The sequence below is a fragment of the Heterodontus francisci genome, chromosome 48 (assembly GCF_036365525.1).
Source record: "Heterodontus francisci isolate sHetFra1 chromosome 48, sHetFra1.hap1, whole genome shotgun sequence".
NCBI lineage: Eukaryota > Metazoa > Chordata > Chondrichthyes > Heterodontiformes > Heterodontidae > Heterodontus > Heterodontus francisci.
The window spans coordinates 14,455,384-14,468,706 of record NC_090418.1 but is presented as its reverse complement, the minus strand read 5'-3'; the positions used below and the strand labels follow the sequence as shown (position 1 = coordinate 14,468,706).

Below are 13,323 nucleotides of genomic sequence, written 5' to 3'. Positions count from 1 at the left end.
GAAATGACATGAACGGAGTCAGACAGTCAGAAAGCTCAATAAATTGAAGAAAGAATGGAAGAAATATAAGTAATACTCACTTTCAGATGTGTTCAATGGCGATGTCGCTGCAAAGAGAAATGCAGCCTTCTCACTGCAAACTTCGAACTTTGTGCCAGTCAACATACTGGTTTGGGTTCTGATGAAAGGTCATCGACCTGAAATGTTAATTCTGTATCTCCTTTCACATTTTTTGTTGTTTTTATTAATAGTTTTCATAGTGTGTAGTGCTTTTCCCAGGGAGGAAAGGGTGGTTGGTGAAGGCGTGGTAGTTTGCAAGGACGAAGGGGGTCAAGGGGCTTTCTTTTGACGAGAGGGGTGATGTCTGTGATAATAGAATCATCGAATGATACAGCACAGAAGGAGCGCATTCAACTTATTCTGTGTTTGCCAATTCTTTGATAGAACTAGCCAATTGATCATACTCCCCTGTCTAATGGAAATAATGCTATTTTTGTTGTTAATTTGGAGATGATAGCCAATGCACAGATAACTAATGGCACGACCCCCAGTAATGGAGCGAAGGAAGCCGGGTAAGTTGTGAGCAACAGAAAATTACAAAGGGGTACTGTCGAGCGAGAGGAAGTTTCACAGAATGTTAGGGCGGCGCCAATGCCTTGTAGGAACAGGAGACAAAGTAGCTGAGTGAGGAAAGGGGTGGTGCATGAACGGAACCTGAAACAGGATTGAATACATATCGCAGAGTTTGTTTGAATTAGAGTTTCCAGAAGGAAGTGGATGGCTGGTCCGTCGCAGAGCATTGAGACAGTTGTTTTGGAGCTTGAGGAAAGCATGGATGAGGGTTTATACAGCAATGGCTGAAGTAGGGTGGAAATGTAAGCAAGCGTTTTTTTAGGGAGACGATATAGGGTCATGAATCCAGTTGCAAGTTGAATATGACGCCAGGCATGGTGCGTAGAATCTGTTCCAATGCCATTGAACTGCTCGATACTGCTCTGGCATTCAATTAAATAATGTGTGGTCTGTACCTCAACTCCATTTATTTGCCTTATTTAATTTCCCTTGATACCCTTAGTTAATAAAATTTAACGATAACAGTTGTGGAAGCTCAAATTATTCCAGGATGTACTGTGTTTTGGGAAGTAAATTTAGAATTCTACGATCTTTCATGTAAAGCATGGCTTCGTAATTTCTCTCGTAAATGGCCTAACTCGAAGTGTTTCCCTCTTTCTTGATTCAACCATTAAAGGCAATCGGTTCTCCCTATTTGCCATATCGAATCCTCTTATCATTTGAAAATCTCAATTAGATCACAACTCCATCTTCCAAACTGAAGGGAATATATGCACATTTTATGAAACCTCACTTCATAAGATAACCATTTACTTACCAGTTTCTTCTGATGTATTTGTGATGTTTTATCTGTGAAATCAATTTAACATTCCTGAGGTGTGGTGTCTAAGCTATACGTATTGCTCCACATAGAGGCTGACCAGATCTTGATACATAACCTCTGAGAAAGAAATCGTAAATAGAATAGAGATGCTGGCAAGGGGCCAACGTTTTTGGTGTTGCCAAACATGATGGCTTTTGTCTTCTCAATGTGCAACTAAAGGAAATTGCATCTCATCCAATATTGGATGCCGGGCAAGCCGTCATACCACACAAGAATAGTGGAGGCAGAGAAAATGCACAATTGAGTGTATGTTCCCAGAAAGATTTGCATCTAGTTTCATGACAGCCCTATTTAGCCCGGCGAGACCTGGATAGCGACCAGATCTGGCTATCTGGTGACATTTCCCGACTGCAGGGCTGGAGTTTGCTGGTCAATTATAATTTTGTGCTGAGACTGTTAATTCACTGTTAAAGAATGTTAAACCTCAGTTCTTTCTCGTGTACAAGGCTAACTCACATCAATTGTAACCACCTAACAATCTTCTCATTACCTTTTTTTAGAAGAAATGTAATCTGAATCCTACTGTCGTCTCTGTGTATTTCAAGTTAGAGCTGTATAAGGTATAGTCGAAACTATTTTATCAACACACAGTATAAGCCTTTGATCTAGGGCTCTAATTTGCTTGTTCCAATTACCTGTAATTACTATAATAAGACCAAAACACCTAATTGTCCCCCCAGAGGATAACATCGGGTATAAATGTGTCAAGTGTTGAATGTCGTCCAAAGCTTCTTATAGACATGCACGGCACACCAACAGGCTTGCTGTTTGCCCTTTACTATCCGGTCCTTGCAGCTATTGGTGTTCCAGGTAATGTATTGGAGTTATTTATTTATCCTGGAACTCGTTGCTTAACTTCATCACTGCTTTTATTCACTATTATCGTTTCTCCTTTTTAATTGTGTAATTTCTCCCATTTAACCTTATCAATTTTCCTCATTAACTATAATTACTCCACTTAAACAGAATCATTTTTCCTGTTTAACGGCATAATTTCTCCACGTTAGCAGTATAATATATGTGTTTTAACTTGTTAATTATATTTCTTCACAACATACAATTTGACCTCTGTAATGGCATTATTTATCTCCTTTAAGGTATCATTTCTGTCCTTTAACGATATAATATCTCCAAGTTCAATGTGCAATTTATTAATGTTAATATATTGTATGATTACTTACCCCCCTCCCTCGCCCCCTTACCCCCCCCCCCCCCCCCCCCCCACCACACACACACACACCTGCCGGCTTAAATATGTATCTTCTCAGGTTATCGTCATCACTACCTGCTGCGTTATTGACACCATTACAGTTTCTGACTGATCACCAACAACAGTATCAGAATACTTTGCATTTTTATTGCTTTGACAGAGTAATGCAGGTGAGTTGTCAAAGAAATCTGACTCCTGAGCAAATAAAGAGACTGGTCACCAAAAGCTGTGAAAAAGAGTTCCGTTTTAAGGACGAGAGAGAGGTGGAGAGGCAGTGATATTCCAATGCTTCCAGAGGTTCATACCAAGGAAGCTGTAGGCAGAGTTGCCAGCAGCGGCTGGAAGAAAATTGGAGGAGTGCAAGGATATCAGAGAGTTGCAGGACTGGAGGAGTTTTCGAGCATTGAGAGGAATGAGGCCACAGACAGATTTGAAAACAAGGATGAGAATTCTAAAATGGAGGCGTTGCCAGATTGGGGACCAATGTAGGTCTGCAAGCATAGGGGTTATGGATAATCGGATCTTGGTATGACTTGTGCTAGGGCAATAGAAGTTTGGATGAGGTCAAATTGACAGAGGGTGCAATGTGAGAGGCCAGCCAGGAAAGTTTTGGAATATTTGAGTTTCAGTATATAAACTTTATTTTTGAGGATTTCAATAGCTGATGAGCAGAGGCAGGCTGGAGACGGGCAACATTTTGGAAGTGAAATTAAGCGATCCTGGTAACAGAGAGCATATAGGGCCAGCAATTTAGCTCAGATTCAAATATGAAGCCAATTTTTGGAACAAGTTCTTTCAGTCTCAGATACTGGCCAGGGAGTCGGTTGGAGTCGGTGGTGTGAAGAGAGATTGTGTCGGGGCTAGGGGTGGGCTGGAGGGGTGGAGTGCGATGGTAATGGCTTCGGTTTTGCTGATATTGATGTATTGTCATAATGTCCATGCAACTTTGTTACCATGGTGTACTTGTGGAACCGTTGTCTTATTGACACTATTTATCTGGTTGAATTATGACACAGTTATCCTAATATTCACCTGGGTCTCTTGTGTTGTTGGCACTGTTAATGCGTGTGAATTATCACACTGTGATCACGTGTAGTTCTAATGTGATAATGCTGCTTCAGTGTGGAAGGTAGCGACTTTTTTTATCAGAGTATATATTGTATTATTCTTATTGTATCGAGTGGCATTATGACATTATTCCAATGTATATATGAAAGTTACTGCCGGCAGCACACGATCCGATGTTGAGATTCGGTCCTAAAGGTAATCTCAGGCCACTGGAATTCTGGACATTCTTTCATACTATTTGCACATCCACTGTAAATTTGAGTTAGCTCGGATGATTCATTGGCGTTGTGCAGATCAGTAAGAAATTGAATCAGTTATAACTCCGGAAACAGGGTGCAAATGAACTGCTCCTGATCCTAGTTTTCTGTGACAACAATACATTCACTTTGATAGCTCTGACTGCATTACGACAACAAATTAAATCAAATATTTGCGATGCTGTCTAGATTTATAAATAACTAAAGTGTTTACTGCGGTACTGTATAATCACAAAGCTGCTGGTTGAGTTCAGTCACATATATTCTTTACTAACATAATTCATTGAATTATTAATTTGCATGCATTAGGTATGACTGCTATTTACAGCATTACTTAATATCATAAGCGTTTTATCGACTGATATCATTCAATGAGCAAAATATTAATGTAATGGCTGACTTGATTGAAGGGGCAGTATGTGACAGCGAATTATTGACACAAATATAAGAAATTTGCCAAAAGAAAATACAAATGGTCGTTTTATTAGTGAATTTGTATTTCACCATCACTTACACAACGCTGGGTTTTTGCTCTCAATCTCTCACCCCATTGTTGGTTCTGCCGAGGGCGAGTGTTGATTCTGATTTTTACATATTGCAATATGCTGGACTGTTCCCGACTTCATTCTTTTCTCAAGGTTGAGGATGCCGGAACAACTTGCAGCACCTTTCATTCCTGTTCAATATCCACGATCGGACGAAACCAATACCTTATACTGACTGCGCAGTGCAGTATTGAGGGTGCCCTGCATTGTGGAATGCACCTTTCCCCGAATGGGGTCTCATCATCTGTCAGCGTCAGTAGATTCCCCATGGTAGGCTATTGCAGAAAATACGGAGGTATGGGGTTGAAGGTGATTTAGAGCTTTGGATCAGAAATTGGCTAGCTGAAAGAAGACAAAGGGTGGTGGTTGATGGCAAATGTTCATCCTGGAGTTTAGTTACTAGTGTTGTACCGCAAGGATCTGTTTTCGGGCCACTGCTGTTTGTCATTTTTATAAATGACCTGAAAGAGGGTGTAGAAGGGTGGGTTAGTAAATTTGCGGATGACACGAAGGTCGGTGGAGTTCTGGATAGTGCCAAAGGATGTTGTATGGGACAGAGGGACATAGGGCGGCACAGTGGCACAGTGGTTAGCACCGCAGCCTCACAGCTCCAGGGACCCGGGTTCGATTCTGGGTACTGCCTGTGCGGAGTTTGCAAGTTTTCCCTGTGTCTGCGTGGGCTTTCGCCGGGTGCTCCGGTTTCCTCCCACAAGCCAAAAGACTTGCAGGTGGTAGGTAAATTGGCCATTGCAAATTGCCCCTGGTGTAGGTAGGTGATAGGGAATATGGGATTACTGTAGGGTTAGTATAAATGGGTGGTTGTTGGTCGGCACAGACTCGGTGGGCCGAAGGGCCTGTTTCAGTGCTGTATCACTAAAAAAAAAAATAAAAAGATAGGCTGGGCTGAGAGATGGCAAATGGAGTTTAATGCGGAAAAGTGTGAGGTGATTGACTTTGGAAGGAGTAACAGGAATGCAGAGTACTGGGCTAATGGGAAGATTCTTGGTAGTGTAGATGAACAAAGAGATCTTGGTGTCCAGGTACATAAATCCCTGAAAGTTGCTACCCAGATTAATAGGGCTGTTAAGAAGGCATATGGTGTGTTAGCTTTTATTAGTAGGGGGATCGAGTTTTGGAGCCACGAGGTCATGCTGCAGCTGTACAAAACTCTGGTGAGACCGCACCTGGAGTATTGCGTGCAGTTCTGTACATCGCATTATAGGAAGGATGTGGAAGCTTTGGAAAGGGTGCAGAGGAGATTTACTAGGATGTTGCCTGGAATGGAGGGAAGGTCTTACGAGGAAAGGCTGAGGGACTTGAGGTTGTTTTCGTTGGAGAGAAGGAGGAGGAGAGGTGACTTAATGGAGACATATAAGATAATCAGAGGGTTAGATAGGGTGGATAGTGAGAGTCTTTTTCCTCGGATGGTGATGGCAAACACGAGGGGACATAGCTTTAAGTTGAGGAGTGATAGATATAGGACAGATGTCAGAGGTAGTTTCTTTACTCAGAGAGTAGTAGTGGCGTGGAACGCCCTGCCTGCAACAGTAGTAGACTCTCCAACTTTAAGGGCATTTAAGTGGTCATTGGATAGACATATGGATGAAAATGGAATAGTGTAGGTCAGATGGTTTCACAGGTCGGCGCAACATCGAGGGCCGAAGGGCCTGTACTGTGCTGTAATGTTCTAAAAAAAAAACAAAAGATCAGCAGGACACTGGCGATCTCAGATGACTACTGGCAGATTAGCTTGGAGTTACCATGGCATCCTTGCCAACATTTCCAAAGGAAATTCAGAAAACAATAATTGCCCGTTCACTTCTACGCTGTTTGTGAATCTTGTGTACAATTGACTGACGACAGTATGTAATTGGGCAGTAATTTAATGGATGAGGGTGACTCAGTCCTCAACAGGATATAATGGGTTTGAACTGAGAATCTCTATCCTTAACTGCTTTTTTGAGCTTTAGTGTCTATTGTTTTAATATTTATTCCCTTAAATATCTCCTCTACTACCTTTATTGTCACATAATCCAGCATTTATTATCAACAATTTTACTTGTGCTTTCGGATATGTTCCTTTTCATAACAATCTGGCATTTGCACTTTGTTCTCAATGGGTTTCTTGCTTCTGTGAGGATGTGTTATATCACTTTACATTTCAATATTTTTGGTCTGTTCCATTTTCATTTTGATGACTATTTCCAAGAGAAACGGGTGTTGATAAGATGAAGGATCGGTTTTCATCTCAGGATCAGTGCCAAATCTGTAAAGCTCACGCAGAATCTTGCCAAATAAAAGATTTTTCTGCGAGTCTGGTCAATAATATTTGTGTTCTCTCTTTGTTTCACTCACACAAAAACATTCACAGTATTCCTCTGTTTCTCTATTACAGCTAACTTGGCAGTGGTTGTAATTTTGTCTCGAGGAAGATGCGGTCTCTCTAAATGTATCACTTATTACCTTGTGTCCATGGCAGTGACGGATCTCCTGGTTATTATCACGGCTGTAATATTAAACCGGATTGTTGGCATTTATTTCCCATTCAGTTTCCTCTCCATCACTCCGGTCTGTAGTCTCAGCTTTGTGTTAATTTATTGGATCAGAGACTGTTCTGTCTGGGTAACTGTCGTGTTCACCTTTGACCGGTTTGTAGCCATTTGTTGTTACAAACTGAAAACTAAATATTGCACCGAGAAAACAGCGGCTGTAGTTATTGGAACAGTTTCTGGCGTGAGTTGCTTCAAAAATACATTCTGGTACTTTATATATGAACCTTTATACACAATTAAGAATGTAACGTGGTTCTGCAAAATCAAGTTAATATTTTATATCTCACCTGCCTGGGCCGCATTTGACTGGATTCATCGCATCTCAACACCTTGTCTCCCATTCGTTCTGATTTTACTGCTCAATGCTTTGACAGTCAGGCACATTTTAACAGCCATTAGAACCCGCGGAAGACTGCAGGTCCATAGCAATGTTGAGAATCAGAGTGACCCAGAGATAGAAAGCCGGAGAAAATCCATTATTTTGCTATTCTGTGTCTCGGGCAGTCTCATTCTCTTATGGTTGCTGTTTTTTATAACTTTTCTCTATGTCCGAATTGCGGAATATAGTTACTTCTCAGGTTCCAATTTCAGTGAATCAAATTTTATTCTGGAGGAAAGTGGATTTATGCTTCAGCTTTTGAGTTCCTGCATAAACCCATTTATTTACGCAGGGACCCAGAGAAAATTCAGGGATGAATTAAGGAATGGAGTGAGATATCAGCTGGCTCCAATTGCTAATCTGTTTAAATATTGTAAATAGCAAAATCCACCCTGAATCCCATGCTGTAATCTTTTTGTCTGAGTGAATGATCCATCTCGGCCTCTTCCTTAAGTCTCCAGCATCACAGATGCCACTCTTCAACCAATTAAATTCATTCCAAGTGATATAAAGAAACATTTCAAGGCACTGGATACAGCAAAAGCGTTGGGCCCTGGCAACATTCCAATACTGAAGACCTGTTCTCCAGAACTTGCTGCACCCCTAGCCAAGCTGTTCCAGTACAGCTGCAAAACTGGCATCTTCCAGCAATTTGGAAAATTGCTCAGTATCTCTGGTACACAAAAGCAAAACAAATCCAACCAGGACTAATACCACCCCAGTGGTCTATTATCAATCATCAGTAAAGTGATGGAAGGTGCTGTCGACTGTGCTATCAAGCGGCACTTGCTGAGCAATAAAATGCTTACTGAAGCACAGTTTGGGTTTTGTCAGGGCCACTCAGCTCCTAACTTCATTACAGCCTTGGTTAAAACATGGACAATGGAGCTGAACTCAAATGGTGAGGTGAGAGTGACTGCCCTTGACATCAGGGCAGCATTTGACTGAGTATAGCATCAAGGAGCAAAAGTGAAGTCAATGGGAATCAGGGAGAAAACTCTCCATTGGTTGGATTCAAACCTAGCACAAAGGAAGATGGCTGTGCTTGTTGCAGGTCAATCATCTCAGCTCCAGGATATCACTGCAGGAGCTCCTCATGGTCATGTCCTCGGCCCAACCATCTTCAGCTGCTTCATCAAAGACCTCCTTCAATCATAAGGTTAGAGGTTGGGGTGTTCGCTGATGATTGTGCAATGTTCAACACCATTTCTGAATCCTCAGATACTGATGCAGTCCGTGCAAAAATTAAGCAAGACCTGGACAATATCCAGACTTGAGCTGATAAGTGGCAAATAACATTCACATCACACAAGTGCCAGGCAATGACTATTACAAACAAATGAGAATCTAACCATCTCCCCTTGACATTCAAAGGCATTGAAATCGCTGAATCCCCCCACTACCAACAGCCTGGGGGCTACCATTGACCAGAAACTGAACTGGACCAGCCATATAAATTGCTACAACAGCAGGTCAGAGGCTAGGAATTTCGCGACGAGTAACTCACCTCCTGACTCCCCAGTGCCTCTCCATAGTCTACAAGGCACACGTCAGAAGTGTGATGGAATATTCCCCACTTGCCTGGATGGGTGCAGCTCCAACAACACTCAAGACGCCCGATACCATCCAGGACAAAGCAGACCGCTTGATTTGCAACAATCCACAAACAATCACTCGCTCCACCACCAATGCACAGTGGCAGTAGTGTGTACCATCTAGAAGATGCACTGAAGCAACGCACCAAGGCTCCTTAGACAGCTCCTTCCAAAAAGGCGACCTCTACCAACTAGAAGGACAAGGCTAGTAGATGAATGTAATCACCATCACTTGTAAGTTCCCGTCCAAGCCACACCCACACACCATCCTGACTTGGAACTAAATCGCCCCCACTGGACTGCAGCAGTTCAAGAAGGCGGCTCACCACCAACTTCTCAAGGGCAATTAGATTGGCAGTAAATGTTGCCCTAGCCAGAGACCCACACATCCCCTGAATAAATCAATAAAACCTCACACTGCCTGCACTCTCAGACACACAAGTCTTTACTGTAACATCCTCACCCACTGGAAATTTAAGAATATTTGAGGCGAAATGCATCATCAGTCAATTGAGCATTGTAGCCTGTGCTCAGTTGCTTGCAAGTTTCTGTCTTGCTTTTATTGACTCTGTCATGTCACCTGATGGTCCTGGAGGATATCTGCATTCAAGTGGGGACAGATTCCGAACTATGATCTGTTGTTGGATATTATTTTTAACAGCTAACTGAAGGGACGTGTAAATCCCTCCTGGTAATGATTCAGATTTTGACAGCAGGGCATGCTCTGAAATGGGAGCACATACTATCTGCACTGATTGTTCTCCACTCATTGGGCACTGCTGAGAAAAATCACTCATTTGTCCATAAACATATAAAGATAGGAATTGATAGACGAAAAATGCCCAAATCCATCTTCTTACATCATTTTATTGATAGTCATATGATTCAATAATGATAGAGTTGTTGACTAATCATAAAAATCAACTTTGATCAATTAATCCATATCATACCTACATATAATTAAAGGAAAGAAACGCACTGCGATAGGAGCTTTGGGATATGCAAGCCCTACCATCTGACATGTCTCAACCACAAATTTATTGTCCTGAGAAAAAATACTGAAATAAATCTATCGAATTTACATTGAAGGGAATCAATACTGATTCCATCGTCTCCCTAGCGACCCTATTCCATAGATTGACCACGCTGCCCTGGAGTATTGTTTCCATAGGTAAGTTTTGAACATGTCACCCTTAAATCACAGGCTGTGTGCTCTGCTTCGACTGTTCTATCCAAGGTGAAATAGCTTGGTGTGGTCTACATATTCATTATCTAGTCCCTTTAAAATCCTAAAACAGTTATTATTTCAGCTCTGTTTCTAGTGAGAGAAAGACGAATTTACATAATCTTCTTTGCAATCCAATCCTTCCATCCCCTCAATCATTTTCATTGGTCCGTTCTATAGCCTTTTCATATCTGCCTGTGATCCTTTTGCGACAAGAACTGTAAATAGTATTCTAAGTACGGCCACACTAATAATATAGACAGTGGGAGGATTAGCATCACACAAGTGCTCACTGATCTTCATGGGTCCTCGGTCCAAGAAGACCTCAATATTAAAATTCTCATCCTTGTGTTGAAATCCACCCATGTCTTCCTTTCCTGTAAACTAATTCAGCTGTACAATACTCTAAAAAGATTATGTTTCTCCAGTTTTGGATTTTCATACGTCTCTAATTTATTTTGCCTGTCCATTGCCGGCGGTGCTTTCAACAGTCAAAGTCTTGAATTCTGTAATTCCATTCCTAAACCTATTCATCTCTCTCCTGTTCTCTCATTGTCAAGACTGTCTTGAAGCCTACCTTTTTTGAACAATCATGTTTATGGTAATTTTGTTGAATCCCTGTCCCTAATGCAATAATGCTTTTCTTGGGGTGCCTAGCATGTCGATTTCTTCACTGTAAATACTAATGCAAAGAAATTATTCAGCATGTCCGCCATTTGCATACCTTCACTGATCACATCACCATATCTGTATTCAAGGGGCCCACATTGATTCTGACTGGTCTCTTTTTTCTTAGTGCATTTGTAAACGTTTTTATATGTGCTTTTAATTTTGATATCCCTTACAAGTTGCTATCTGCGTTGTGACTCTCTGCCGCTCTTTTTATCTTTCCCATTCGCAGCAACTGTGCTTATTTTGCACATCTGTATTTTTCTCCTATTTTAGACGAGTTGCTTTAATCACCATTAATGAACAGATTACTTTCTGTTACAGATTGAGTTGCAAACTGAATTAGTTGGAAGGTGGCTGGGAGACAGCCAGAGCTCAGCGGCGAGAATATGGAGGGGAACAGTTTTTGTGGGACGAGCTTACATAAAAACATAAGAAATTGGAACAGGAGTAGGTCATTCAGCTTTTCTAGGCCACTCCACCATTCAATGAAATTATGGCTGATCTCATGCGTCAAGATCATGTTCTTGCACCATCCCTTCACTTGGTGTTTTAAACATGTAGAAATCTATCGATCTCAGTCTTGAACATACTCAACAACTGAGCCTCCAAAGCCCTCTGGGGCAGAGAATTCCAAACATTCACCAACTTCTCATTGAAAAAATTCCTCCTCATCTCAGTCCTAAATGGCTGCACCTTATTCTGAGACAGTGTCCCCTGGTTCCAGACACCCAGCCAGGGGAAACACCATCCTGCATCAACCTTTTCAAGCCCTGCAATAATTGTGTATGTTTCAACGAGATCACCTCTCATTCTTCTAAACTCCAGTGAATAAATGCCCAGTCTATTTAATCTATCCTTATAGGAAAATACCTACATCCCAGGAATTAGTTTGGTGAATCTTTGTTGCATTCACTCTAGAACAACGTCAGTATGCCAAAACTGCACACAATACTCCATGTGCAGACTCACCAAGGCTCTATATAATTGCAGTAAGGCATCTTTACTCCTATACTCGAATCCTCTTGTAATGAAAGACAAAATACCATTTGTCTTCTGTCATTAAGTTATTTTTCTCATTTGTTTAAAACAGTGTGCCTTTAAAACAGATATATATATATTATATATTATATATATATATGTATATTCTTTGAGAACAGTCAGTCTGTTCCCTAGGCAACAGCAGGAGATGTGCTTTAATGATTCAATTTGATTGTGTGCAGCGACTGGCTGAAACCAATCTGAATTAGACCCAATGAAGTGTGCTCACTAAAAAGCAGCTGTCAATATCTGAGCAGAAATATCTACATTGAGCTCAGACTGTGTTTGCCTAAGGAGAAAAAAAACCCTGGGAAGAACATATTCATTGTTGGAGGTACTAAATTCCGTTTCACATTGAAATTCTAAGAAGCCTTTGTTACAGAATTAACTCTCTCTATAGCCTGTTTGTGTTTGATGGAATTCTCAGTGAAGTTTCTGCCAAAGGACTGCCAATTTAAAAATCCAAATAGACCCAGTGTTGTGTCCCTTGTTGAAAGAATTGCGTGAGGCCTGCTGCAGCTGAAATACTTTGAATTTATATCTATTAGAGACTTTTCTGTGGAATTCGCATGGAGATTTCGAGTGACATCTGACTATTCTACCCTGGGACACCTCATCAACCGGGAACATAACCCATCAGGACTTACAGCCCAGCTACTCATTTTATTCCTAAGAAACACCACTTTTATAACCAGTTAACCGATAGTTTTTGAGTGTATGTGTTTGAGTGTGCATGGGCGGGGTGGGGGGGGGATAAATAAGAAGCTATAAGGTGTTTAGACATAAATTTATCTTAATAGTGCTACGATTTCCGTTGTTAATAAATATTTAATTTGCTGTTGTTTAAAAATACCTGGTTTGGTGTATTTTATCCTTGGGGTAATAAAGTTTTTAAGTTGGCTGTTGTCCAGTTTGATGGGAAAAATTTAAATAATGTGCTCCGACATGTAGAGTGATGGGATTGACTTGATAGTGCTTGCTCCCACTTGGTCGTAACACTTCTTAATTGTTTGCTGCATATGCATGTTAGTTTTCAGTGACTCATGAACAAAGACACCCAAGTTCAACACTTCCCAGCCTTCCATCATTTAGGAAATACTCTGTATTTCTGTTTCCCCTACCAAAGTGGATAACCTCACATTTCTCCACATTGTATTCCATCAGCCAAATTTCCGCCCACACTCATAGCCTCTCTAAATCTCTTTGAAACATCTTTGCATCCTCCTCACAACTCATATTTCCAACTAGTTTTGTGTCATCTGCAAACTTGGAAATATTACTTTTAATCCCCACATCCAAATCATTGATAGCGATTGGGAAGAGCTG

The 13,323-nt window shown here is 41.2% G+C and overlaps 1 protein-coding gene across 1 annotated transcript; it reads left to right on the top strand.

Annotated features, from left to right (window-relative positions):
- The first annotated feature begins 2,196 nt into the window (after window positions 1-2,196).
- On the top strand, window positions 2,197-7,848 carry LOC137357385 (probable G-protein coupled receptor 139). Its single transcript, XM_068023688.1, has 2 exons — window positions 2,197-2,266; window positions 6,932-7,848. Exons 1-2 carry the CDS (start codon window positions 2,197-2,199, stop codon window positions 7,846-7,848), a joined length of 987 nt encoding a protein of 328 aa, XP_067879789.1.
- The last annotated feature ends 5,475 nt before the right edge of the window (window positions 7,849-13,323 follow it).

What these genes read in the sequence shown, in the direction of transcription:
- LOC137357385 (XM_068023688.1), top strand. Translation starts at nt 2,197, where the DNA reads ATGCACGGCACACCAACAGGCTTGCTGTTTGCCCTTTACTATCCGGTC. An exon ending in TGCAGCTATTGGTGTTCCAG is followed by an intron (nt 2,267 to 6,931) that starts GTAATGTATTGG and finishes TCTCTATTACAG; the next exon opens with CTAACTTGGCAGTGGTTGTA.